The 27,017-nt window shown below is 42.3% G+C and overlaps 1 protein-coding gene across 2 annotated transcripts in view; it reads right to left on the bottom strand.

The window, feature by feature from the left end:
- megf6b (multiple EGF-like-domains 6b) overlaps positions 1-27,017 on the bottom strand; it is a 69,375-nt gene that overhangs the window by 30,453 nt on the left and 11,905 nt on the right. For both annotated transcript variants that reach the window (XM_080891067.1, XM_080891068.1), the window contains exon 5: positions 7,449-7,571. In XM_080891067.1, coding sequence (XP_080747193.1) covers positions 7,449-7,571 — 123 coding nt within the window. The remainder of the gene's footprint in view (positions 1-7,448; positions 7,572-27,017) is intronic.

Genomic DNA, 27,017 nt, shown 5'->3' with positions numbered 1-27,017 from the left:
CACCAAAATAAAAATCCAGCTTCCTGGTGACAAAGCCATGGCTTAGGTTTAATAAATCAAAAACTATTTAAAACAAAAGGGGAAAAAAAGATTTTAGAAATGCCCAAAGATCTGTTGCAAAAGATCTACTGTCAACATTTTTGTTAAGGCTAATAAGTTTGTTTGTTGGCTGGCAATGGACGACCATGCTCCAGTAAAGACTGGTCTGAAAAAACATGGTAAGTACTTCTTTTTCACTCTGTCTCCTGAATTTTCTTTCCCCCTCCCTCCATCTCCCTCTCTCTACTTCACCCTCCCAAACCTCGATGTCCATCACACCATAGATCCTCCTCTCCCTCCTTTTTCTCTTTCCCACTCTTTCCCACTTGTCCCCACATTTCACTATAAGGAGCACATCCAGTACTACATTAACTACATAGATAGATTTAGAAAAAAAAATCTGTATTTCACAAGCCAGGAGTGATTGATTTCTTTGCCTCATATTGCTCACTCAGCCACTGTGTTTTTACATTTCTTCAAAGAATATTGTGTGTGTAAAAAGGATTTATGAGCGCTCATAAGTCAGGTGTTGGAGAAGGAATGTGAATCGTCTAGAGGATGTGCTGACTAATATATTTTTCTTTTGATACTGACATGTATCAAAAAAGTCTGTCACCAAAGGAACGTCAGATTTGACGAGTGCCAGAAGTCAAATTCGGTATTTTCAATCCAAACATCTGAGAAAGGAATGCATCTCACTGGCTATTCAATAGCAGATCCATTGTGTTCTCTCTCATCTGATGCCAACACATACAAACACCGCAGCACGACCCCAACAGTGCTGTAAAGAAAAAGTGCAAAATCATCCTTATGATCAGAATCCCATCACCCATTGGAAGAGAAATGATACGAAGAGGCTTCTTTTATGACTTTTATAACTCCTCTTTTTAATAATTTATCCTTAAAGTCTTTGTGCAAGCATCTAAGAAGTGTGCAACATTGTACATTTATGCTAAACAAATATTAGAATCACTGGGACAATGAAGCCAGCCAGAAAAGAAAATAAGCCTGATTAAGTAAGGAGTATGCATAATAAGCCCAAAGCCTGTGAAAACAACTCGAGAGTAAAAAGGAAATATGGATCGAGTACCAGCAAAGAGAAACTTGGCAACACCAAGGTGTTTTCCTTTAAAAACTGGTTCCATCACAAGATTGGTTCAGATCTCTGGATTCATATATTTCCAAATTCCTTTGGAAAGATAAATCCCCGCGTATTAGCTTAAAAACGCTACAAAGAACCAAGGATAGAGGAGGATTAGATCTGCCTAATTTTCACCAATACTTCTTAGCCAACAGGCTTCAGTTCATCTCAGAATGGTTAAAACATACCTTCTTAGTTGAGCCCTGGCTAGATGTTGAACAGGCACTATGCAAGGATCTAGAGATTTCAGACCTACCATTTATTAGCTCAAACATCAAAAGACATGAATGCTTTAAAAGTATCAACATCAGCTTTTCTCTAACAGCATGGTGGGAGTTTCTAAAAATAACGGAGTCTTCATTAATCCCATGCAAACGTACACCTATCTGGAATAACCCTGACATATTACAAAACAATAATATGATTAATTTCCCAGAATGGAGTTGTAAAGGAATTAAATACTTAGAACATATATTAGAGGGAACAGAATTTATTCCATTTGACAGACTAGTTGAACAATATGGGATCAACAAGACAAGGTTTTTAGAATATCAACAAATTAAATCCATAGTAAAAAAGAAATTTAACCTCAGTCAAGTTGAATTACAAACACCACTAAGTGCGGCACATTTTCTTACTCTTAAATCCCCCAAATTATTATCTAAAATATACAGAACACTTTCTAAATTAGATGAATCAATATCCCTTCCTACTGCAAAGTGGGAAGCAGATTTATCAGTCAACCTAGACCAAAACTTCTGGTCTCAGATTTGCTTAAAAACTTTTAAATTAATTAAAAATCCCAGTCTGCAATTAATACAATACAAAATACTTCATAGAGTGCACTATACAGGTCATCGGATGTTCAAGATGGGCTTTACATCTTCCAACAACTGCTCACACTGTCAAGGCAATACACCAGACAATTACATCCACGCTCTTTGGTTCTGTCCACCAGTGCAAAAGTTTTGGCGCGAGATATGTGAAGACTTATCAAAGTGTCTGAAATGTAACATTCCAACTTCCCCCTTAGTGTGTCTACTGGGCAGCTTAGATAATGTCACTTCAGAAAAGAATATAGCCCATATGATCTTCACTGCCCTATGCATAGCCAAGAAAACAGTCCTCATGAACTGGAAAAATAAAAATAATCTTAATTCTAACCAATATAGAAATTATCTATTAGATTACATTAGTCTTGACACAGCCTCTGCCACCACATTAGATCAATTGCTCTGGGCCCCTTTTATCAGCTCCATCACCTAGTGGGGGTGGGGGGTCATAGTTTGGTCCCGCCTTCACTGTTGTGATTGGTGAGGGGGTAGGGACAGGCTTAGGGCGTCGGGGGGTTCCCCGGAGGCATCTTCCTTGGGGAGCTCAACCCGGGGTAGCGGTCACGTCCGGTTGGGGGCTCTGTTGGCTCTCAGGTGACTGTTTCCTCGCGGCTGCGTGCAGCGGGGCTAGGGGAGGGTCTGTGCTGACGGACGTGGGTTACTGACCTGGCAACCTGGCTGCCCCTGGGTGGGTCCGGGATGGGCGTGAGGTTCTGGGGGCGCTCCGTCTCTGGGCTGGGGCCCGGGCCGGGCCTCGGGGGCTTGGGTCCTGGTTGGTGTGTTGCCGGGGTTGTGGGCGGGTGGGTGCATGGGGGCCCGGCCCTGGAGCAGGGTGCCGCCGGTGCGTCGAGCCGCCTGGGGGGCTCTTCAACTGGTGGGGGGGATGGTCACATCTTGCAGGAGCTTTCTTCTCTTCAGGAACTCTCTGCAGGAGGGGGAGATACAGGAGAGGTGGAGGAAGATCTCAGCCTGGGCGTTTACCGTCTTATGTAGTCTGGAAGATGTGTGGATGGTGGGGTGGGTGCAGTTTTCTCTGTGGTGGGGTTGGGTGGACTGTCCAGGGCTCTGTGGAGCCGGGGGGCGCTACTGCACTGGGCCCCGGTCTGATGGGCCTGGGCCCCCTTCCCTGGCGGGTCGCGGAGGGTGGGAGTGCCTACTGGGGTCAGCGGGGGAGCTGGCCCCAGGGAGGGGTTACCTGCCCCTCCCTTCCTTCCCTCCCCATCTCCAGCTGCCTCCCTCTTCCCGCTCCTCCACAACCACCCACACATGCAGGGCCTTGGAGTGGGGGTATGTCACCAGGGTGCAGAGGAGGCTACCCCCCCCCCCCCCCCTGTCCCCTTCTGGCTGCCTCTGCCTCAATTTTATCCCACAACTTAGACATTCACATTATTCACACTCTCATTACACATACATATAGGATCTTGGGGGTGGGCACAATCACGGAGTCCAAATCACCATCAGGGTGTATACCTCACCCCTGACGTTGTTGCCCACCTCTCAATTTTAAATACACTTAGTCATTGAGGGCTAGCAGGAGGGACTATGCGCTTACCTGCTGCTCCTTGGCAGGTAGCTCCATGCCCTCCTGGGTTTTAATTGCACCTTAGAACACATATGCATCAACACTACAATGAGCGGGTGGAGGGAGGTTTGGAGTCTTCTCCCACCCCCATTCTCTGCGGCCTGCTGGAGCGGGAGGGCTAGTAGGAGGAGTTGGCCGTCCGACTGCGGTCTGGGGTGTGGGGCCTCCCTGCTGCTGCGGAGTCGGGGTGGTCTGCCTCTCCCCACCGCAGGGAAAAGGGTAACACCACCTGGGTCTGGGTGCAGTTCCCCCCTCCAGGGGCAAGGGTACCTAGACCCGGTTTGTAGAGTACGCTTGGGGAGTGTGATTGTGTGTACAGCGTCTCTTTATGTCTGTCTCCACGTTGGTTGAGTGTGGAGTGAGTGCATATGAGAGCATGAGGGTGGGAATGGATGTTTGTGTCTGTGTGTGCCTGTATGTCTGTGTCTATATGTCAGGTTGGGTATCAGACGCCACCTCTCTGGGGACACCTCAGGCCCTCCAAGGTTTGGAGGCCTATCTCCACCCACCACCACTTCCCCTGCCGGTGGCGGACTCCCTCAGGTGTCGGTGTGTTGGTGGTTCTTTGTGTCTGGGGGTGGGCGTCCGGGTACACACCGGCTCACTCCTTGGCGGCCGCTTGTCGGGGCCTGGGGCCTGGGGCTCGCTCGGGCCCCTTTGGAGGTGGGGTGCCCCCGGCCTCTCGGCCTGGGGCTCGGTCACTCAGGCACAGCTGGGGGCCGGCGGAGCTCACGGGCGCGTCACTGCAACTCCCCCTGACTTCTGCTCCGCGGCTGCTGGGCGAGCCCTCATCTGGGACTCTCCTCAGCTCTTACTGGGACAGTGGCGCGGCTGCCCCTCTGTTGGTCTTCCATGGTCTCTTGTGTTCTGGGGGCCTCTGGATGTCTGGAGTTTTGATCTCCTCCATACCCGCTTCACACCCTGGAGGACGGGGCTGTGGCCCCCCCACACTCCCTAGCAGATCATTACATGGAGAAACCTTTGGAATGCAAGCATGCTGATCCACACAGGTATGCACACATGGGTATTCACAGACGCGGACTAAAGCTTTCTTGGCTGCTGCCTCAAAGCACACTGTGCGCTGTCTATCTTGCGTGCTGCACAATATCGTTTATTATTTAGTAAATATTGATATCTATGACTAGCTAGTTTATTGTGATGGTGCTTTGTTTTCTCTATTATTATGTTACTCTTTGTTGTTTGCTGTCTCCTCTGTTCGTTTTTTGTTGTTTTTTTTTTGTTTTTTTCTCCATACAGGTGACCCAGGAGTTCTTTTTTTTTTTTCTCTCTCTTCCCCCCCCTTCTCACCGTCTCTTCTCCCCTTTGGTTTTCTTTCTTTCTCTCCCCCTCTTTCTCTCATTCATTCCCCCTGTCCTATTTATTTAAAAAAAAAAAAAAAAAATGACAAAGGATGAACTGAAGCTCTGCCATCACGTAATGTCGCATACTGCTGTTTCTGATGTCATTTAAAAAAAAAAAAAAAAAAAAAAAAAAAAATCATCTTTACAGTAAGCGCTCTGTTCTCTGGGTTAGCGTGGACATCTAGTACCTGCTGATTTTAGTTTGGGATTATTCTGGCGTGTGCTAAGTATTACTCTTCCAGTTTGTAATGGTCCGAGCTAAAAAGTTAATTTGACATGACGGCTAACGTGTTGACACTACGGCTCAACACTCAACATGACAACTGTTACTGTTGGCTCTCTCAGCACTGTTTGTGTCAGTCCTGCAGAGTCCTAACAAATAAATAAAAAGAAATTTGAGCATTTTGCTAACTGTTTAAAACGAGGTTCCCCAATGCACTAACGGGCTGGTTTACAATCCTACCCAGAGTGATTTATTCTTGAGGGCCATAGACTGTAAATAACAGATGGACATTGATACTCTGATGCCATCCACTGCTTCGAACTTTGCATTTTGGCAGTTACCATCTTCTTCTGTTAAAAAACAGACGTCATGAGTGGGTGTTGGATTTGCTGGAGAAAGAAATAATCCTGCATGTTTATATCTGGGTTATGAATCATACCCTGGTTTATTATCTATTTTTGTCTACTATAATTTATTAAATGATATCCTAGTATATTAAATGAGACTTGTGACTCGCCTCCTTTAGGCCATTAGAAAGAATAGAGCCTTAAGGCAAGTCTGTTCCTACCAACAAGTTATGTCTCTCTTTCATATACAGTGCATGTGAAAAGCTAACTGAATTGATTTGTCTCTCATCTGGACTCCTGCGCCTCTGCAGCCCTCTGAGCTTCGGGCTGTCATCGAAATGAAAAGCAGATCACTTTCCACAGACAGTGCGAGACACACACAACTCTAGCTTCAATATCTAAAGCATCGAACATTGAAAGCTTCTAGCCAGTTTCTTTTACCTCTGTTAATACTCCTGTCAGTTACAGACAATTAGGGCATTAATGCTGAGGGTAGCTGTTTTTCTCCAGTACACACCGGTGGCAAAGACAAGCCAGCTGTGACAACGTTCACATCAGCTCTCCTAATAACCGTGACCTGGATCAGATCTCTCTCTGGTTCCTCCTGCAGCCGTAGCACCGAGCACTCCAGCGTCTCTCCTCTGGGCTTGGCTGGTACACACAGGATTCATTATTCTGATTAAAGCCCTTGCAGAGATTTCCTAACCAGAAACATCAAACTATCATGAAGTAAAAACAAATCTCATGGGAAAATATCAGTTTTGATGAAATACAGGGCAGAGATACTGGGCTTCATGATAGATAGCTACAGTTTTCTATTTAACAGACACTGAGTCATGAAGAGCAGATGTCAAGATAATTTTATTATCTATGATGTGCAATGTAAAAATAGCTGGTACTGTGGTTCACTCAAATTGACAGATTGTTTTGGTATGAGGTGACATTTCCAAGTAGTATTAAACTAATAAATGGCAACGAATGTTCCCTTTACAAGGGATCATTTGTAATGTCAGAGTAACTCGTGCTTTTAGGCGTTATCTACACAGAGACAACTACAAGTTAAAAAAGAAAAAAACAGCTTCACAGCTGATTATTTTGAGAATATTTGTATCAGAAAACCAACCATATGACAATCAGAACCTCAATGTTTCCATCATAAATAATCTCATTTTTTATTTTCATATTTTTCATAATGTTTGTTTATGAGATGAAGTGTTACTGAGAGCACAGCTCTTTTCTGAACCCGATTCTTTTAGAAGTTTCCTCCTCCCCATCGTTGCCAACTTCTTGCTAATAGTGCCTTGAGGCAACTGTTGTTGTGATTTGCCGCTATAAAAATAAATAACTTCCAGGGTTAAAAAGCTTGCTCAAGGGCATCCCGTTGGAAGAAGTTCACTACTTCTTCTATCCTCCTGCCTGGAGCTAAAACCACCAACCTTTAGGTCACAAGACCAATTGTAGCCCATACAGACATTAAAGGGAAAGTCTTTGTCACCTACCCCAGGTAACTTTGCAATAGTATCCTTCACTGTCATTTAGTTCAATCAGTTGCCTTGACATTTAACTTCAAACCATTTAACTTGCCCACTTTGGGCCACCAGCAGTCATTTCTCTTGCCTGATGTCCCTGAATGTAACTGACTTCTTGTGGCCTCTGGTCATTCCCTTACTCTCCAGACCCACAGAGGCCATCATATAACTGTTTTAAGAGACTGAATCTGTTAAGGGGCATCCACACATTGTTACATATCACTTTGTTGCTGACACTTGGATACTAGTGTACTTTTCAGGCTACAGTTGCCTAGGTAACCTTCATCATTCCTGTGTGGATGCCCTGTAATTATGATAATTTATGTGCCATTAATGCACTTAAAATGTGTCAAATTCCCAGAGCGCCATTTTGAAATTAAACACCACACTGACCTTGACATGTTTTTCCATCTTCGTTCAGTTTCTGTCCAGGAGGACACCTGCAGTAGAAACTTCCAATGGTGTTACAGCAGAGAGCTTCACAGCCTCCATTGGTCTCCTCACATTCATTCACATCTGACAGGGGAAAAATACGACAAAGCACTGATGAAATGTTTATTCCTCGCTTTTAATCTCCTTATTATTATTTACATGTGAACTAAAGTGAAACCTCTGAGAAAGAAGAACAAAGGATAGATCATGCTAAATGAAAAGGATGTACTGAAATAGTGTCTAAGATAAAACAGGGTTATGCTTCTTTGAGCATGAGAGACTCTCACTTCCTTTTCATGTTGTTCTATTGTGTTTTAAATGTCGTGCGCGAATAAACTTGGACGTGTCAAAAGTACTGAAGGGCCTGGAACTACAAGAAAATCGCTGTGGTAAACTCGGTGCCCTTTTTCCATCCTTCAGTTTGTTTCTTGGTACCAACTTGAAGGAAAATAGGGAAAAAAAGAAGAAAAAAAGAAAAGAAAAGGTAGAATATATCCAGAAGAGAATCAAACTATAAACAGCGATTAATTAAGCGGAACAAATGGAAATATGAGGCAGTAACATGTTGCCCTCATTCACTCTTACCTGCAAACCTACTTCAACATGAACCAGAGTAAGGATTTGTCCTGTTCATGCAAAACATCCTGAACACTTCCACATAAGCTCACTGCTTTCCATTTCATTCCCAATCGTTAAACGTGCTGCCAAATCTGTCATCAACGACACAAGATAAAATCTTTCCCTGCAGTTCCCAAACTACCCATAATGACCAGGGTCAGATACAGGCGCTGACAGTCCAGCGTATCATAACTGAAGCAGCAGAGATTCCACATAATGAGGAGATGTTAAAATTGAGAATAAACAGATAAATGTGTAACAGATTATTCAGTTTACACCACAGTTTAAGGACACGGATGCGGATTCACTGCATTACTATTAAATTTAGTTCATATGGAACATTGTCAGCAGAGATCATGCTCGGAGCAAAGTTTTATACCTGATGACACTGGGTGTTTTACTTGCCATGCCAGCAGAAGGAATCTTGGACTGAAAACTGAAGACTATGGAAAAAATTAAGGGGGAACATTCACTTGGAAGTTGGCACCTTGTAAACTTTCTCCACGTTCATAAAAAGAGGAGAGTTACTGTACAGACTGACGACTACGAATGCAGAGAAAATTGCTTTATTAGAGCTTTTTTCCCCTTTACTAGCAAATCTTGCTCACGTCGCAGTGCCAGCGTCTAACCAGCTAATTATACCATTTCCCTCTCGGTTTACAACATCTGGAAATGTTCGGACTGAAAACAGCGAACTCTCTGTTGGCAGTGAGATGTCACCTTTAACATTAATACAATTTTATTACACAGTGAAACGTAATTTATAATCAGTTTATTACACCGATCCTTCTTTGAAGCAGTACAGCTAGAGACCTAATTTGTGATCCTTACCAATTTTTATATGGGACCTACATCACAAGAGCTTAAATTAATGGGTCTGGGTCCTGGGGTAAGAGAGAGTGCCCACCTTTTGCTACAGTTCATTTAGCCTGTAATATATGGACCGTGGAAAACAGCAGTCTCGATGCAGAAAAACAACCAGGCAACTTGACCTGAAGTCAAGGTCAGAACTGAGCACTGACGACCCCTCTCCATCCCCAGGCCACACACCTGTGGCAGCTTGAGCAGGGGTTTGAGCGGGGTCACTGTCACGCTCATCATTCTCCCTAGTCTTTCTGCCCAATAAGAGAGCAGGAATGTGGAACTTCAATGGGTCAGGAAGAAAATACACAAAGCAGCAGTGGAATACTGAATGTCTCCCCTGGCTCAGTAACATACCACATAGTCCTTATTTCTCCATCAGGATGGCAGTTTTAATGAGCGAGACTTTGGATGGGCTGCACACAGAAATGGAGCTTTAATTACATTTTAGGTATATAAATATTAAACACTGTATATATTTTCCTTTTGCAATGGAGAGTATTTGAAAACACAGTAGATAAAACAAACTCCAAAATCTCTATGATAGCGTTCATACTAAACCAGGGGTCCCCAACCCCAGTCCACGAGGGCCGGTGTCCCTGCAGGTTTTAGATCTCACCCTGGGTCAACACACCTGAATCACATGATTAGTTCATTACCAGGGCTCTGGAGAACTGAAGACATGTTGAGAAGGTAATTTATCCATTTAAATCAGCTGTGATGGATCAAGGACACATCTAAAACCTGCAGGGACACCGGCCCTCGTGGACTGGGATTGGGGACCCCTGTACTAAACTAAACTTAATCCAAAACTGCCACGTAAACCAGCCACAAAAGTTATCTCAGATTTTTAAACCTAATGACTACTGAGCTGAATATGGTGGCTGAAACAGAGGTTACAAACCTACTTTAACCTAGATGGGGGGTTGGTGATATATTTTTCCATTGCACTTTAACCCATCTATCAAACCGTCACCAGACTGAACCTCCAGCAGAGGTACCAGACACTGAAACAAGAGCTTTAAAGTAGGGAAGCGTTTAAAGATCAACGCCATCCCGTGAACATCAGATCACAGAGGTTTCTTCTGCGCCTCTGTGGTGGGGATGAGTGTGTGTGTTTTTTCCAAAATGAGATCAGATGCCTGGAACATAGCGGTGTGTCTGCAGCCCAACTTCTTCCCTCAGTCAAAGGGCAGCGCTCAGGGTTGAACCCATGTGGTCTCTCATGAGACGATTTCACCATATGGTAGATACCTAACTGTGTCAGTTATGCAGCACACACTTCTCTTAGAGATAAACCAATTATACGTCAATTTTAACATCACTGAATTTACACCAGAAATGATATGATAAAATAAAAATCATTGAGTTGATGGTAAAATCTCATCTTTGGATGTATTCAAGGAGTTAGATGAGACAATCACTTAGCTCAGTGTTGCACAACAAAAGATAACAGCAGCGTATGTCAATCATATCTTGTTCTTGGTTTAAAAAATATATTCCTTTAATTATTTTATCCATAAAATGTTAAAAATGCCAATCACAATATGCTAAAGTGATGAGTTGAATATATATAAAAAGGAAAAGGCACTGAGCTGCACAGACGCATCTAATATGCTTGATTTTTATTTCCTTTTCATCAAATTTGGTAGAATTACACTGAGAATTTTTACCACCAAGTTCTCCCCTCTTGCTGGTAGGGCATAGGCAAAGCACCTCATGCCTAAGTCACCCAGAGGACATCCTACTCAGTTGCCTGAGTCACCTAAACTAGATCTTTCAATATGGAGAAGTGACGGCTCTGAGCCCCTCACAAAAGACCAACCTCCTCATCCTGCCTCAAACAGAGAGTCCAGACACATGTCTGCCATTTTGACCAAAGTACAAATACTTGTTTTGCCAGAGGTTTTTCAAATGTCACTCAGTATTTCACCCAATCCTCTTGTCCAAGGCTTTTCTTACAGTTGTGGAGCTGTTACTGAGTAAAATTTGAGATATTCATTGGTGGAAACTGAAACAACGTACATCCTGAAAACAAAATACATCTAATTTACTACGGCTTACTTTCATATTAGCCCGGCAGCAGAGTCACTGTGTTTAGTTTTATTTAGCCCTCTAACAAAGACGTGCTGATCCAACTGCATGCTCATTTTGGAGGCTGTAGTTAGTGGTTCGGTATTTTATTGCAGTGTACTGAGAGCTTCCTGATGTTTATAGAAGAAGTGGGGCCACATTCCCCAAAACCAAGACCATCTCCTCTAACACCATGAAATAAAAAGCTCATAAATTATTACATTACCATTAAGGCGACGAGAGAAGAGACACTATTTTATCAAATACTTATTTTTAACTTATTTACTTCATCATGGACTAACTACACTGACTACAAGACACCCCGAGCATAGGAATGACTAATAGCATCATTAAAATTAATTTCAAGCAAACCCTGGAAATGGTTCTTACCTTCTAACCTCTTCAAGTATAAATAAAGGTGGAGTTTCTTCTCATTGTTCTCTGAAGTCAACACAGTCATTGCTACATCGCCATGAAAGACAAACTGAGCTGTTATGTCGTCTTGAATTCTAATAAAACACATCTTTGGAAATGTATGAAAACTATGTATTTCCTCACAGTGGACACTCTGTGCTAAAGCAACCTGTAAAGAATAAGAAAATAATGAAAGTTCCTCTAAAACTTTTTTTAATGCCTCTTCAGAAGGACATATCTCTTCTATGAAAGTTCAGCTGCAGCAGATCTTCGAGTTTACATTTCTGCGCTGTATTGTGTGACTTCCTCAGATAAAGATGACCACTGCTCCCAGTAGGTTGAGGCTCATGTCTTGCTGGGCTAGCTGTGCCAAAGAAAACCACCAGGCCTATGATATTATCTCGAGGGGGTCACGGGCTGGAAAAATTGCAGCATTCACTGAAGATCCGGGGGGGGGGGGGGGGGGGGGGGGGGGGGGGGGACGACACTGTGGATATCACTAAGCTTTTTCCTTTTAGGGCCCTGATCTAAAACCCTGCTGGTGTAGAAATGTGCTTTGCTAGTGTTCATTCTTCGCTGTATTCCCTACAGTCCTCACAGCTGCTTTCATTTACCAGGTGCCGCAAAGATGGGATTGGCTCGAGGTTGCATGAGATGCATTTGAGTCAGAAGTATCACTGAGACTGAGCTGCAAGGTGAATCACAGTTTACAACTGAGAAACTCACTGCCTATGAACTCACTGCCCACTTCACACTCTTCAAAATCATCCTCTCCTTTGACCTCCAGTTTAACCAATCGATAAAATGTTTATTGTAAAAAGGCTCATTCGGAAAGGCAGGAGCACAAACCTGAACTGGTGAAATGGGCTCAACAAAGCTCACAAAAATATCATCAAAGTTCGCATTTTATAAACACAGTAATTCCTTGGAATGCCAAGTTTAATCTCAAGAAGCAGGCAGTGTCATTCTGATGTTTAGTCCTTCGGTTCAGGTCTAAATAAATCAGTTAATAGATTTATAAAAGTCTGATATTTCATGCATATTTATAAATATTGCTGAGAAACTCTTCAGATGAGTCCTGCTGCCCAGATTTAATACAAAGCACGTTTAATATAAAAAATATCAGATGTAAAAAATAAAGAAACTCCACATACTTATGTGTCTTTCTTTCCTTCACCTCTGCAAGTCATCAGCTCAAGTTCAATACCGCCCCCTACTGGTAGCCTTCTGCTACATCAGTAGCATCCAGGTGTGAAGCCATTTCTTAAGCTGACACGCTGCGATCCAGCTCTGCTCCTATTCATCCTGTAACTAAAACACAGCTGCTACAATTCACAGTCCAAGAAAACCGCACGCATCAAAGTGCCTGTTCTGATAAAACATCTTTCACTTTGGCGTGCCACACTGGCTTTTACCAGAAAAAAAGTGCATGCCCTATTAAACATTTTATAATTTCCACCCTTAGTCATATTTAATGCATTCTTAGTGCCAGTTTGAGGCACGGGTTTCTTCCCAAAGCCCTGTAATTGTGGCCAACGTGCTGCTGAGATTTTGTTAAGTGGCACTGGCAATAGGACGTGGTGTGGCTTTCCTTAATCCAGAGAAGTAAAAAAAAACACCCTTTAATGAAAACCACACAACGACCTCTATGATGTGTATTTACTTCTATTGACAAACCGCTAACGTTTCCATGAAGTCATTTACAATCTGAATCAGGTCTTGAGTAGAAAGTTGTATCATGGAGGAAAGTGTAGTTAAAACCTTTTAAAGTACTTCTAAAATCTAAAAAGAAAAAAACATCCTCGTAACCAGGCAAGAACTAAAGTCAAAGTTTGCTTCAAGATGAATCATTCAACTTGTGGAGTGAACAGACTCTGTCCACTCTCTCTGGGCCCAAGCACAAAAAGCCTCTGAAAGTCATGAATAAATGCACCTCCAACACTGACCCTCCAGAGCACGACAGCACTTGGTTCCCAGTCAGTTCGCTATGGACACCGAGGAAAGAAAAGTTGCTAACTACTGTAAAAAAGAAGTATAAATGTTTATTGGTTGAAATAATTCTTGGTACCAGCTTAAAAAGAAATGACTTTTGTTGTCTTTACTTCTTTAAACAGCTCATAAAGTCAACAGTGGTGTTTTTCTCATGTTCTCATGTGAAAACAGATGATCAGAATGTAAATTCACTGCTTATCTGTCGACTCCAACAGTTGTGTTTTGTTGTTGTTCAGTTTCTGTCCAAAGGCATGTGTTGACAAGAGGAAGAGACAAGCAGCAGATAGCTACACTGACAGAATCACTGAGAGGCTGTCTGACTCTCAGGTCAAAAAACGAATCAAATGACTGTAGTCTGCAGCACTCTGTGTGCAGCTTATCACAGCATATGACTGCTGAGACCTGTTTCCTTTTCTTTTTTTAAATTCTTGCACATTTGACCACAAGAGAATTCTAAGCGATATCAAATAGACTAAATCCAGTGTTTACGTTTGTTTAGTGAACATTCTGCACTACTGAGTCCTAAACTCCTCTAATCCCTCTTTTGATGATCCATTTCACTGCACTGATAGGCAAGCTTTTAAATGTTTGTGCGTATAAATGTGCAAAGGTTTGAGTGAAGTGTTCCTAGTGTGTATTTATGTGTCAAGGGATGACTGAACTGCTTTGTTCCCAGACATAAACAGCTGAAGTGACATTAGTAAAAATCCCAAAATCATGCAATAGCCAGTCACCCCAAACTGAAGTGTTGCAACCTGATTTAGACAACCCCAATCTTCTTCCATAGTGCTGTTTCGACTAATGATCCGATGGAAGCTAACAGAGCGGAAAGCTCTGAGAGATGTCTGTCCGTTCAAAATAGAGATGTTAATTAAAGGTTTCTGGCATCTGTCACTCAGTCTTACTTTCAGTAAAAGTTACAGATAAAAGCAGAAGACTGCAGCTGCATGAAGCCACGCATGTCTCTGGATAACATTTTATGATGTACACAGCTGAACAAGAGGACTTTGAGGGATTGCCGTCTGACCCTTATGCACGTGCTCTCTCACCGCTCTACCTGTTAGGACCTGTCTTCTCAAGCTTTGACCCAGGAGTTTAGAGCGCCTGGGAAAGCACACTGAGGTCTGCAGGAATCCAAAAATTACTTGTTGTGGTTTCCAGCCTGTCTCCGTCTTGGCTGCACACACTACAAAGGTATGCACAGGGCATGAGTGCAGGGAAAGTCGCCCAGAGCCAAGTGCTTTCAGGGCAAAAGATGGCAGGTACGTGACAGGCTACCATGGTCAAGAGAAGGAATAAACACTGAAAACATTGACGTTTGGATCGATTGATGCACAGCTGTGACATTCTGCATAGGACATCTTGGTTGATTAATATGTGAGTCGACCGGCAAGCTGAGTAATGCTAATCTGAAATGACATATATGTTAAAGAACATGAATGAACAGCTCAAAACCTTTGTCATTAAGATCAGTGATTCATAGGCCTTTTTTGGTGTTGCGATTGTTTAAAATTGAAATGAAAATTGAAATAGATGTTAACATAAACAGGATGCATCATAGGGTCTGTTGGCTGTTTTAAAAAAAAGTTCAGCTTCTGAGTCAGCTCGCTCTGATCAGCTCTGAGGGCGACTCAGCTGTACGACCAGTCCACACATTAAAATTATGACAAATGCTAATAAACTAAACAGAGAACTGGATAAATCTTTCTCCATCGCACTTGCACCACCCTCTCACATATATTTTATAGCGTCTTTTCTTGTTTTGTGATTCCTATCGCTTTTTAAAGCTTCAACTTAGATAAAGAAAATCAAACTACAGTCTGATTTTTTTTTAAATACAGCCTTTGTATATGAAAGGGCCTTTTCTTCACATTTAACATGTGCTTTTCACACCTCAAGTAACATCAGCATGAATGGCAGCGCAGTGAAAGATAACACTGTTGGGTGAATGCTTGCTGAAGCTAAATGGCTTCCATATGAACACACAGCAGTGGAAATAATGTCACAGATGGAGGAAAAAACAGAGATTTGGTTCAAAATGTTGAATAAACAAGGAGCTGATAAGAAAAACAAAGGCCAAAAAAAGCAAAATGAGAAGAAGATATGAGAGTTCATCTGAATTAATAGGTAGCCCAGATCAGGAGAATCGGGGCACCGCTGGCAGATGAAAGGATCAGTCCACACTGATTACGCCTTTAACTCTGTTTTGCAAACTCTTGTCACTTCTGATTTACACAAACTAGATGCAGTCGGCCCCTGAGAGACCAGGAGCGACCTTTTATCAGGAATGCTGTAAAGACTCTAATGAGATGGGGTGGGAGCCCAGAATCTCGGACAATTATGGGAGATTAGGGTACCGTGCAGGATGCAATGGCAAAGATGTGCCCCTCCTCCTGACTGCACTCCCTCTCATTAGACATGTCTTTCAGGACTTCACAGGAACAGCGCTGTTCTCTCTCAGGGCTGAACGTAAATTTTTGGTTTTCAGTGTGGAACAGAAGACAGGACGTCCTCTTGTGTGAAAGAGAGACCAAACAACTGCTCTAACAGAAAAAAGAGCCGCCCTCTACTTTCAATATCATTGTTTTAATTTGCTTTGAGTCAGCTGCACTGTGTCTTTCTTATGTTGTTGTTTTGGTTTTATTTTTTATTTTTTCATTCCTGTTTCAACACACAGTCTGGTTGTCATAAGTGGTTCTTAAAATGGCAAAAATGTTCCGGTAAACGAAGTCCAGGCTAATCACAAAAATGCATCATGTGTGTCTGTGAGGGCAAAAAATGTTTGAGAAAGTTTTCTTCTTGAATTTTATAAATTCTCTATTGTTTACATCAATATTTATTACTGGATTTCTTTACCCAGTACTGTTGCCACCTGTGAGAAACCACTTGTGTTCATCTTTGCTATGCCTTTAAGTTATATCTAAAAAGAAAAAGCCAAACATTTGCTGGTTTTATTTTCTTAAACGTGCCAATATGTTTTTCTCATATATGTATAATTTAACCTTCAATAAAATTTGGTTTTGACTGTTAGGAAGACACAAAAAAATGGATGAAGGTTAAGAAACATGGCGACCATGCAGACCAAAGACTTAGCCATTATTTAACTTTAGCTACAGCTTCTAGAATAGATGCTTCTTAGACAGAAGAGACAACTGAGTTTGAGCTTGTGAGAGAAAGAGAAAAAGGTTAGAGGGGAAATGAGATGGATGTAAAGAGATAAAAGAACAAAGAGGTGAAAAATGTGTGAGAAAAATAAAAGCTTCTGCTGCTGTTTTCCTGAGCCTGTACTGCACAGCATCCCTCATTTGAGCCCATCTAGATTTCTCGCTATGTTGGTTGCTAACAAAGCTACAAGAACAAGATTAAACCTTCAAATGCTAAAAAACGTAAAACATGCCAGTGACTCTTATTGGTACATTTAAACTCCACTTTAGAGAGAAAGTGTTTCGTAATTTTTTTTAAAAAGAAGCAATAATAGCAAGATTATGCAACCACCTGACCTTGTTCAGTGTTTTTAAATCAGATCTGATTAACTTGTTTTAACCTTACGTTTGTGTTTTTGAGAAAAGAATGAAAGACATCACAACTCTCTCCAAGCAAAGTGAAAAAACAGACTTCAGCTTGTTCGGTCCTTTCAGCTGCAGCCTGTTAAACCCATCACAGAACAAAAGGGAAACCCTGCGAATGATTTAAACTGTCAGAGATTCCCTAGACTTTTACAATGCCATTGTCAGCTGTTTGACTTTTACAGCTTTCTTTTTTTTGTCCAACTAAAAAATGCTCTAAAACTAAAACGGTAAGATTATAAGCAGATAAAACAAATGTTATGAGTCCCTATATGAGATAACTCAAGGCTTTTGACCTCGTTTTGGAAGATGGACACACCAATCATAAGTGACAAACTGCTGCAGCTGGTCATCTCGCTACTTTATCTTCTGGTGGATTTACAGTCTTTCACGGTCGCACTGACCAAAATGAGGGATAATCGTATGAGTTATGGGCCATTGTTAAAGGGTTCCAACCGATCCATTCGTTCCCAGTTGTGATGCAGTTTGAGAGCAAGGGAACAAAAAATTAAGGTGCAATATTCCAGGAATCCCTTCTGTGATGAATTTGCCAAAAGCGAAAGAGGATTTTGCGCTAGTCATAACAATATTGTACTCAGTATTAAAGCATAACAAATTGTCAAAATGGCAGTACTACACCAAACAGTCTTTAGAGCTTTACTGTGAAATCTTACATTTTTCCTAAACTACCATGAACACTCTCTTCCTTTTCCTCCTGAACCATTTACCAGCTCACTGCACATCAAAAACATCTCCTGGGCCTTAGTTAAAGAAAGCCCAATCTATATTACGGCTAGTCAAACAATGGGATTATGTACTAAGTCGGTGTTTCGAGCATTTAAGCTATCTTATATCCAGACCATGGTGCACACATGACTTTCATTTTGGAGCACTTTGTCGCTTAAGCACTTAGCTAGCTCAGCATGGAGGTTTTGCAAATATTTTTCTTGATCCCAAGTAAAAACCATTCAATCATACCCACCATTCAGGGATTTATTTTTACAATGGGAAAGGTCTGAAGGCCTGCATACCGACAGCAGTGATCTCGTTACATTCCACAGTGCTCCTAAACACGAAGGGAAAAGATCAACTCTATGCAGAGACTTGTAGCACAAGAAAAAGACCAGTCAGCAAACGGTGACAAACAGTTACCCAACATTTTCAGGCATGGTGAGATACCGTGCAGCACTTCTGCTGTGAGTCCAGCTCAAGTTTAAAAGGGCACAAACTGCATCAACATGCTGGCTCGACCTTGGCTCTCTCTGCTCCCTCGCAGTCTCCAGCATAGAAGGACACCATAAAAGTCAGTGGTGTCACATAAATCAGATTGTTTAAAGACACAGTTACACTAATGATACTCTTCAACTTTGCACAGCAATGCCTTGCTGCATTCAAATGTAAAAACAAAACAAAACACGTGGTCAGTGACTAAAGCCCAGAAACAATTATAGACCTTCAACCAAACAGCCACTAATGTGGTTACTCACATCTGGGAGCCCTGAATAACAATCATTTAATCTCACTAAAGAGAAATACATCTTGGGTTTTTGAGAAAGAGATGCACTTTTATCAAAATTCAACAGACATGAACCAGGAATAGAATTCCTGTAGAAAAACGACATTTTTGTGCAGCAAGGGGAGGAGAACAAAACAGACAACTGGACTGTTGCCTATCTGGTTACAGTCTTTAAGGAAAGACCAGTAACAAAGTAGAATGGCTATGAGAAGAGGAACAATAGTACTGCAAAAAGAGCTAAATTTAAAATCTAAAGCTTGATGATGACAACAGATAAACTGTAGCTTATACTTTACATGAAAACCAGATTCATGAATCCCTCTGAAGAGCTTCAGCTTCACACAAGGATGTCAAACTCATTTTACATCGTGGACCACATTCAGCCCACTTTGATCTTAAGTGGGCCAGCCCAGTGAAACTCATTTAGTCTTAATATGAGGAAAATAATTACAATTTCAACAGTACATTTAATTTTTTCTATATGATAAATGTGTAAAATTACAGAAAAGGCTATGATAGCCCAACGCATAGACATATTTTCAGTAGATCTTTCTATAGTAGGTAGTGAAAAACAGGAACTTTTCTGTTATCTAATTGTTTATCTATTACTTTACTTTGTTTAGTATGAATGGAAATTGGCGAGGTCTTTATCAATAGGAAAAGCAGTGAAACTTTCCAAACTACACTTAAATGTTCAAAATCTATGAACTCCTTCCCATTTTCCACAGGCTCTCAGTGGGCCAGACTGGAAGTTTTGCTGAGCCTGTTCTGGCCCCCGGGCCTTATGTTTTACACTTCTGACTTAACAAAAAGACAGTGAGAGATGGTCAGAAGCAGCAAGAAAGACATGAGCAGATAAACTGTATGGAGACCATATAACTTGTTAAAGAAAAGCCTGTATGTGATATGGTCTGAAGGTTTCTTCCTTCTATGATTTAAAGTTTCCACTCACGATCACATCCCTCTGAACTGCCAAGGTACCATGACTTATACTTTAAAAATGAAAAATATGACATTTTGGTTACCTTGTTATTTTTCTATTGTTCTTTCTTTAAATGCCAGAAGACACTTAAGACATTTTCTGCTTATAGCCCCTTGACCAGATGGCTTTAGTTCAAGTCTGTGTACATCACCAGCTGTGTGGAATTCAACAAGTGACCTTTAACAAGACTATAAATTCCAACAATAGCTCCAGGGTTGCTGCTCCGACCTTGAAACATGCGACCAAAAAACTTCACAAAGCCAGAACAAGATTAAAGGAACAGTAAAGGTAAGAAGACCTCTGCATTAAAACAAATGAGGATTTGACCCATTTGGTTTCCTCTCTGAAGTAAATGTCCTGCATTTAATGCAATACTGAGGGAAAATTACAAAAGCATTATCAGAAAAATTCAACTTTTAGTACATAAAAAGTACTGAGCATCAAATACAGATGCAGATATACAGCACAGCGTTATAGTAGGTAGATAATCCTAACAATGTATTTACTGCCAAAACATATAATAAAGTAAAAAAAGCTTCATGTTTTGCTATTTAATTTGACTGTGTAAAGTATTAAAATTGTACTCGATTACAGTAGAGTTGTTACTTTTCACCCCAGTTTATTATACAATCATGACCCATGTGATATGACATCACAAAATATCTCAGTGAAAGATTCAGAAAACTTATGAAAAGCATACTCAGTGGAAAAATAATCAATTATGTCAGATAAGCTGATTAGAGTGAGCTTCTCAGTGTGTCCCCGTTGTATTTCAGCACCAGCCACTAGACTGTGGAGGACGCGTCATGCACCGAAAGTCCCCACAGAAATAGCTGACCTCATTATTTAGAGCTTTAATCAACTGTATAAGCCACACTAAAACCTAGGTGAGCTCTCTGACTGAAACAGACTCTGTTAGCAGTATTAGGCTGTATGTATTACTTTTTACAAAATCTCCTTGTTCTAACTGATCCCTTTGCTGTTCTATTAAAAGGAGAAAATAATTGTTATTTAACTTTACCCCGCTCTGAATGGATTACTCGAAGAAACTTGGAATGATTGACTGAAAGCATTTGGATTGACTGAAAGCTTAACATGGCAGTGGCTGAGAAAAGCATGCCTTAGAGCCTTAGAGAACAATGTTAACGATGATAGCTATCAGTACAGTACAGTTCTTCTTGAGTGATGTCTAGAACAAGCTGGTGCTTCTGGCATCGCAGTGACCACAAACTGAGGCAAGATATGAGCTTATGGCTCAGAACAAGGCCCTCCGAGGGCCGACGCAACAGCTGCCTGTGAGAAAATACACACAGTCACAGCAAGACTTCAGACACAAAACCCCGAGGCTTTCATTATTATATCTGGAGACTTTAACCATGCCACACTGGATTCTACTCTGGCTGCTTTTCACCAGTTTGTGAATTGTCCCACAAGGAGCAACAGGACAATTGACCTACTGTATGCTAATGTGAGAGATGCATACAGAGCCACCCCCCTCCCCCCACTAGGGAAGTCAGACCACAACCTGGTTTACCTACAGCCACAATACACACCCCTCGTCCAAAGGCAGCCGGTCACAACGCGCTCCATCCGGAGATGGACCCCAGAAAAGGAGGATGCTCTGAGGGACTGTTATGACACCACAGACTGGGATGTGCTCCTGAGCCCACATGGTGAGGACATAGAGGGGGCGACACACTGTCTTACAGACTACCTCAACTTTTGTGTGGACACGGTCGCCCCTGCTAAGACGGTACAGTGTTATCCTAATAACAAACCGTGGGTAACACAGGAAGTCAAAGCTGTCCTCAACATGAAGAAGAAGGCTTTCAGGAGCAAAGTGAAGGAGGAGATGAAGGCAGCACAGCGGGAGGTGAAACGCTGCCTGAGGGAAGCAAAGGACACCTACAGGAGGAAGGTGGAGCAGAAGTTGGAGAGGAACAATATGAGGGAGGTCTGGAATGGTGTGAAAACCATCACAGGCCACAACACCAAGAAAAGCACAGTGGGGGGGACTGTGGAGAAGGCAAACGAACTTAACAACTTCTTCAACAGGTTTGACCAGCCCACAACCCCCCCACCCTCACCTTCTCTACAGAGTCCAATCCCCACTCTCCTACCTCCCTCGCTTCCCCCCCTTCCTGACACCATGACACCCCCCTCCTCCAATCCCTCTCTCAGCAGCAAGACATCTCCCCCCCTCCCCTCCTCCCAAACATCTCCCAGTGTCACAGTGGATCAGGTCAGGAGACAACTGAGGAAGCTTCGCCCCAGAAAGGCAGCAGGCCCAGACAAGGTGTGTCCTAGGATGCTAAAGGCGTGTGCTGCTGAACTTGGGGAGCCGCTACAACGAGTCTTCAACCTCAGTCTGCGACTGGGGAGAGTGCCCGCCCTATGGAAGACATCCTGCATCGTCCCGGTCCCCAAAAAGAACCGGCCCAATGAGCTGAATGACTTCCGACCGGTGGCACTGACGTCACATCTTATGAAGACTCTAGAGCGGCTCTTCCTCAACCTCCTCCGACCACAGGTACAACATGCCCAGGACCCACTACAGTTTGCATACAAGGCGGGTGTCGGAGTGGAGGATGCCATCCTGTACCTCCTACACAGAGCCCACTCACACCTGGATGGGGGAAAAGGCACGGTCAGGATCCTGTTTCTTGACTTTTCCAGTGCCTTTAATACCATCCAGCCCTGTATGCTTCAAGAAAAACTGAACAGGATGGAGGTGGACCCCTGCCTGGTCGCTTGGATCTCCGACTACCTCACCGACAGACCACAGTACGTCAGGCTGAAGGACATCACGTCTGACACAGTGGTCAGCAGCACAGGAGCACCACAGGGAACTGTGCTGTCCCCTCTTCTCTTCACCCTGTACACCTCTGACTTCTGCTACAACTCTGAATTATGCCACATTCAGAAGTTTGCAGACGACACAGCCATCATGGGGTGTATCTGGGATGATCAGGAAGAGGAGTACAGAAGTCTGGTGAGGAACTTTGTCGCATGGAGTCACACAAACCACCTGCAACTCAACACCTCAAAGACTAAGGAACTGGTTGTGGACTTCGGGAGGTCTAGAGCAGGTCCACTGCCGGTTCAGATAGAGGGGAAGGAGGTGGAGGTGGTCAACAAGTACAAGTACCTCGGGCTGTGGGTGGACAATAAACTGGACTGGTCATGCAACACAGAGCACCTGTATAAAAAAGCCCAAAGCCGACTGTACTTCCTCAGGAGGCTGAGGTCTTTTAACATCTGCAGGAAGCTCCTGAGGATGTTTTACCAGTCGGTGGTTGCTGGAGTACTTTTCTATGCTGTGGTGTGCTGGGGGAGCAGCACAGCAAAGAAGGACTCATCCAGGCTGGAAAAACTGATCAGGAGGGCTAGCTCTGTGGTCGGCATGAAGCTGGACACTCTGGTGACAGTGGCAGAGAAAAGGACATTAAAGAAACTGATGGACATTATGGACAATGCCAGACATCCTCTGCACACGGCCATTAACAACCAGAAGAGTCTGTTCAGTGACAGGTTGCTTCTCCCCAAGACAAGAACTAACAGACTTAAAAACTCCTTTGTCCCACACGCCATCAAACTGTTTAACTCCTCTCTGGAGGGGAGAGGGAGGGGAAACAGGAGGACAAAGGAGGGGGGAACAACTAAGCTGTAGTGCCTCTTCACCTCACTGTACAATACCTTGTGCAATACTTTTTGTAAATAGTCAACAGTGCAATAGACTCAATACTTGAAATGTGCAATTCACTTGTATTTTTATTTTTTATTCCTATTTATTCTATTTATCCCCTTTGTATATTTTATTTATATTGTCTCTGTATTTATATATATATGTGTGTGTGTGTGTGTGTGTGTGTGTGTGTGTGTGTGTGTGTGTGTGTGTGTGTGTGTGTGTGTGTATATATATATATATATATATATAATATTCTGTAACTCTGTAACTTCTGTCGGTGCTGTGCTTTTTTTGGAAATCGAATTTCCCAGAGGAACCCACCCGAGGGATTAATAAAGTTCTATCTAATCTAATCTAATCTAATCTAAATGAAACTCATACTGTAACACAGAAAGAGCTATTTCAGCTCTTCTTTGGACTCAGCAAAGAAGTCTACCGCACACGGCATTATGCACATTGTGGGAATTGAGCAAACACCATCAAATCTGGAAAACCTTTTACTTCGCTTTCAACGGTTTTACTTTAATATCACAGACTCCTCATATTTGTGTCAAATAACTCTAAAACAAGTTGTCACATGAGCCATTGGTTCAGTGATAACTGCATCGCCTTTCACCAGATGGATCTGATACAAAAAGCATTTTTACAAGACATTTAAAGCTTCTTCAACATAGTAAAGTTTCATGTTACAAAGAGTGTTTGTCAGCCTCTCTGTCTATCTGTCTGTTTCTAGCTGAGTCAGATGTCAGCTGGTATGAAGACATCTGCCTTGCCAGGGGTCTGAAAGCCTTGGACGCCGCTGATCCCAGAGGATACCACTTGCCTACTGATGACAGGTGGGATATAAAGTACATCAGGGACCAAGTGACTAAATCCCTTTGGATATAGACAAGATGAGTAGAAGAGCTGGGTTTCTTTTTTGTTTTTTTGTTTTTTTAAACGGACCTTAGCTCATACAAAAAAGAAGGTACGCTATAAGTTTCCGCTTCACTGCTGAAACGCTCCAACATTTTCATACATGTTATTGACATGAAATGAAAGTGATACCATGCTTTCATAAGGTGTTATAGGTGGACACATTCCAAATCTTTTGGATCACTTTACCCTGTTGGACGGTTGGCTGCTGGGGAACATAATGATGTCCTAATATCAGATACAGATAGCAACCTTCGGAGGCCTAAGATGTACGCGTGTGCCAATTTGGTTGATGTCTTGTGGACAAAGACAGAGATTTATATTATAGGTAGTTTTTATTTGCATTATAGACCTCATTCTGCTTTAATTGGGAACTGTGTTGTATTGAGGAGTAAATAAACAGTCTAAGTAAACAGAAGATTTACTCATAAATTAGCCGAATGATGTGGCTGTAAGCAGTGTAAATACAGCCTTATAAATCAGCTGCTTCATCAGAACTGCTGTCAAATTTTGATTGGTTCTCAGAAATATTTAACGCAAACAAACAAACCACAAAATTACAGGACATCGATTTGCAAGCGAATATCACTGGTCTCCATCAGTCATGTCAAATTATGCAACTATTAAATATAACACTGTATCCACTGTGTTTTGTAAGTGGAGGCTGACCCTTTCAAAAATGTGATTTACTATCTATCAAAGGACTAGGAAGGCCTCTAGGCACCAGTTCCTGCTTAACCACATAGTTGAGGCACAAACACAAAAAAATAGTAATTATTGTCTTACACACAACCAGGACACAATGCTGTCCTAAAAACAAAATAGATGACGGCTACAGACAACTATTGAGAGCAGAGGACTAATTGGCTCCTTTGAAGACATAAACACAATCCAATTGCTATACACAAACACGGACAAACCACATCAGAAGCTCTCCAAGGGGGAATCACCACGTGCAGCTGCAGAGGAATGCTGTTGAGAGCTGTCCGAAATGATGAGTGAATCTTTGAGTGAAGTGTGGCTACACACATTCATCCTTGGCCACATCCTCCACTGTGGCTTCAAGGTTGTTGTTTTTTTCTTTTCTTTTCTTTTCTTACATCTTAACAGAGAGCAAACAGGGGCTGACAGCTGTGAGAAGCGTGTGGACCGCAGCAATAAGTGCGTTATAATGGCAACTTGTGTGAGGAGCACGCTCAAATCTTTACAAGGGTTATTCATCCAGAGCTCAAGAACGTGACAACGACGAAAGGCTATGTGTTTGACCACCGCAGGAATGCTCGGAAGGACTGATCAATATATCAGAGCAGTCACTCAGTGAACAGAGTCATTCATTAAAGCGATCCTATTAATGAGCCACCAGTCTCCAATGATCCACCTTGTACTCTTAAGTTATTGTCTTTGGCCTTTGGACTTTTTGACCTGACCCGTATTTGGTACATGTAGTACCACCAATAGCGCCTGTGTCCACCTCCCACCAACTTAAGCATTGCCCCTGGACAGGAGGAATCAACTGACAGCCTCACACCCTTCATCCAGCAGCTCATTTAGGGCCAATCACAGAGAAATATAGCTGCCTGAGTGCTTACAGGCTAATAATCTCTAAATAGCTACCCACCAGCAAATGCCCCCTAGGTATCCACTGATGACAGTTATCATTCACAATGAAAAACAACAGTGGCGAGTCAGAGTGTTTGGAAATGGAAAGAAACAGGCTGGATGGAAAACAGGATGGGCCTTAAAAGTGACTTTTAGGTTATGTGGAGAGTTTATTGGTCCAAACAAAACATCCAACATTATTACTATGACTGTGTGTCTGTGTGTGCCTGTGTGTAAAAGCCACAACAATCATTTCTATTTAGCATTTTACGTCGTACATGAATGAGTGTGTTTGGGGAACAATGACAGGGATAAAATATGTCTGTCTTCAAAAAAAGAAACTGAAGGTAATCTCTGAAGGTTTCTTCCCCTCTTTATGCACCTTGTTAGAAGGTGAAGGACTGCCAGAGCCCCCATATTGGAAACATAAGAGAATACTCGAGTGTCAGATTAATGTTTTTTAAATCCCATATTTATGTTTTATTTCATAACTTAAAATGAGTAGATAAATCAGTATTAAAATGTAGCAACAGGAGGGGTGAGACTGTGCGTGTTGTATATTTTCAAAAGCCAACTAGTGCAGTGAACAGAGGTGTTTTTACTTGATTGCATTTTTTGTTCTGATCACTTACTGATCCACTAAGGACTTATTTAGACATCAGCTGTGTTTTTCATGATTAAGTCTTGCTGATTGCCACCATCATTCCCACAACTTCATACTATTTGTTATAGTGAGGAGCAAAACCTGTGCATTGCACCATGCTGTGCGCACTCACCCTCATTTCAACACTCCATATCTGTGATTTATCATTGTGTGTTACTAAAAAACACGCTACTGCTCTGTTCAGAATGACTGATGAGCTTCTACTACGGAGACAAAAGAGGGCGAGCATCCTATCATTCATAAACATAACATAAAAGAAGCCAAATACATGTCATTCAGATACATTATTACATCCACAGAGAATGCAGAGCTATAAAACAGAGTCAGCGGGTTTCTAGTTGTTTATGCTGAGACGATCATGCCTCTGAATATGTTTATATGCTCCATTTTAGGCAAACCTATACTTTTTTTTGCATGAACACTGATGAACATCATCCTAAGCAGATGGTTTCAATATTCTTAAAGCCCTCCTCTTTAAGGCACCGAGTGGTCCTAAGCTTTGCTGGACAGGATCTCAGTGGGCATGTGTATTTACGGATCCCTTTGTCTTAATGGTTAATCTCTCATTCAAGTATGAAGTAATCAGAAGTGAGACAGGTCAGCTTAGCTGCCACCGAAACCTTTGATTCCTCAATGGCTAAT

The sequence above is a fragment of the Rhamphochromis sp. 'chilingali' genome, assembly GCF_963969265.1.
Source record: "Rhamphochromis sp. 'chilingali' genome assembly, chromosome: 9".
NCBI lineage: Eukaryota > Metazoa > Chordata > Actinopteri > Cichliformes > Cichlidae > Rhamphochromis > Rhamphochromis sp. 'chilingali'.
This window is presented reverse-complemented; position numbering and strand designations above follow the sequence as displayed.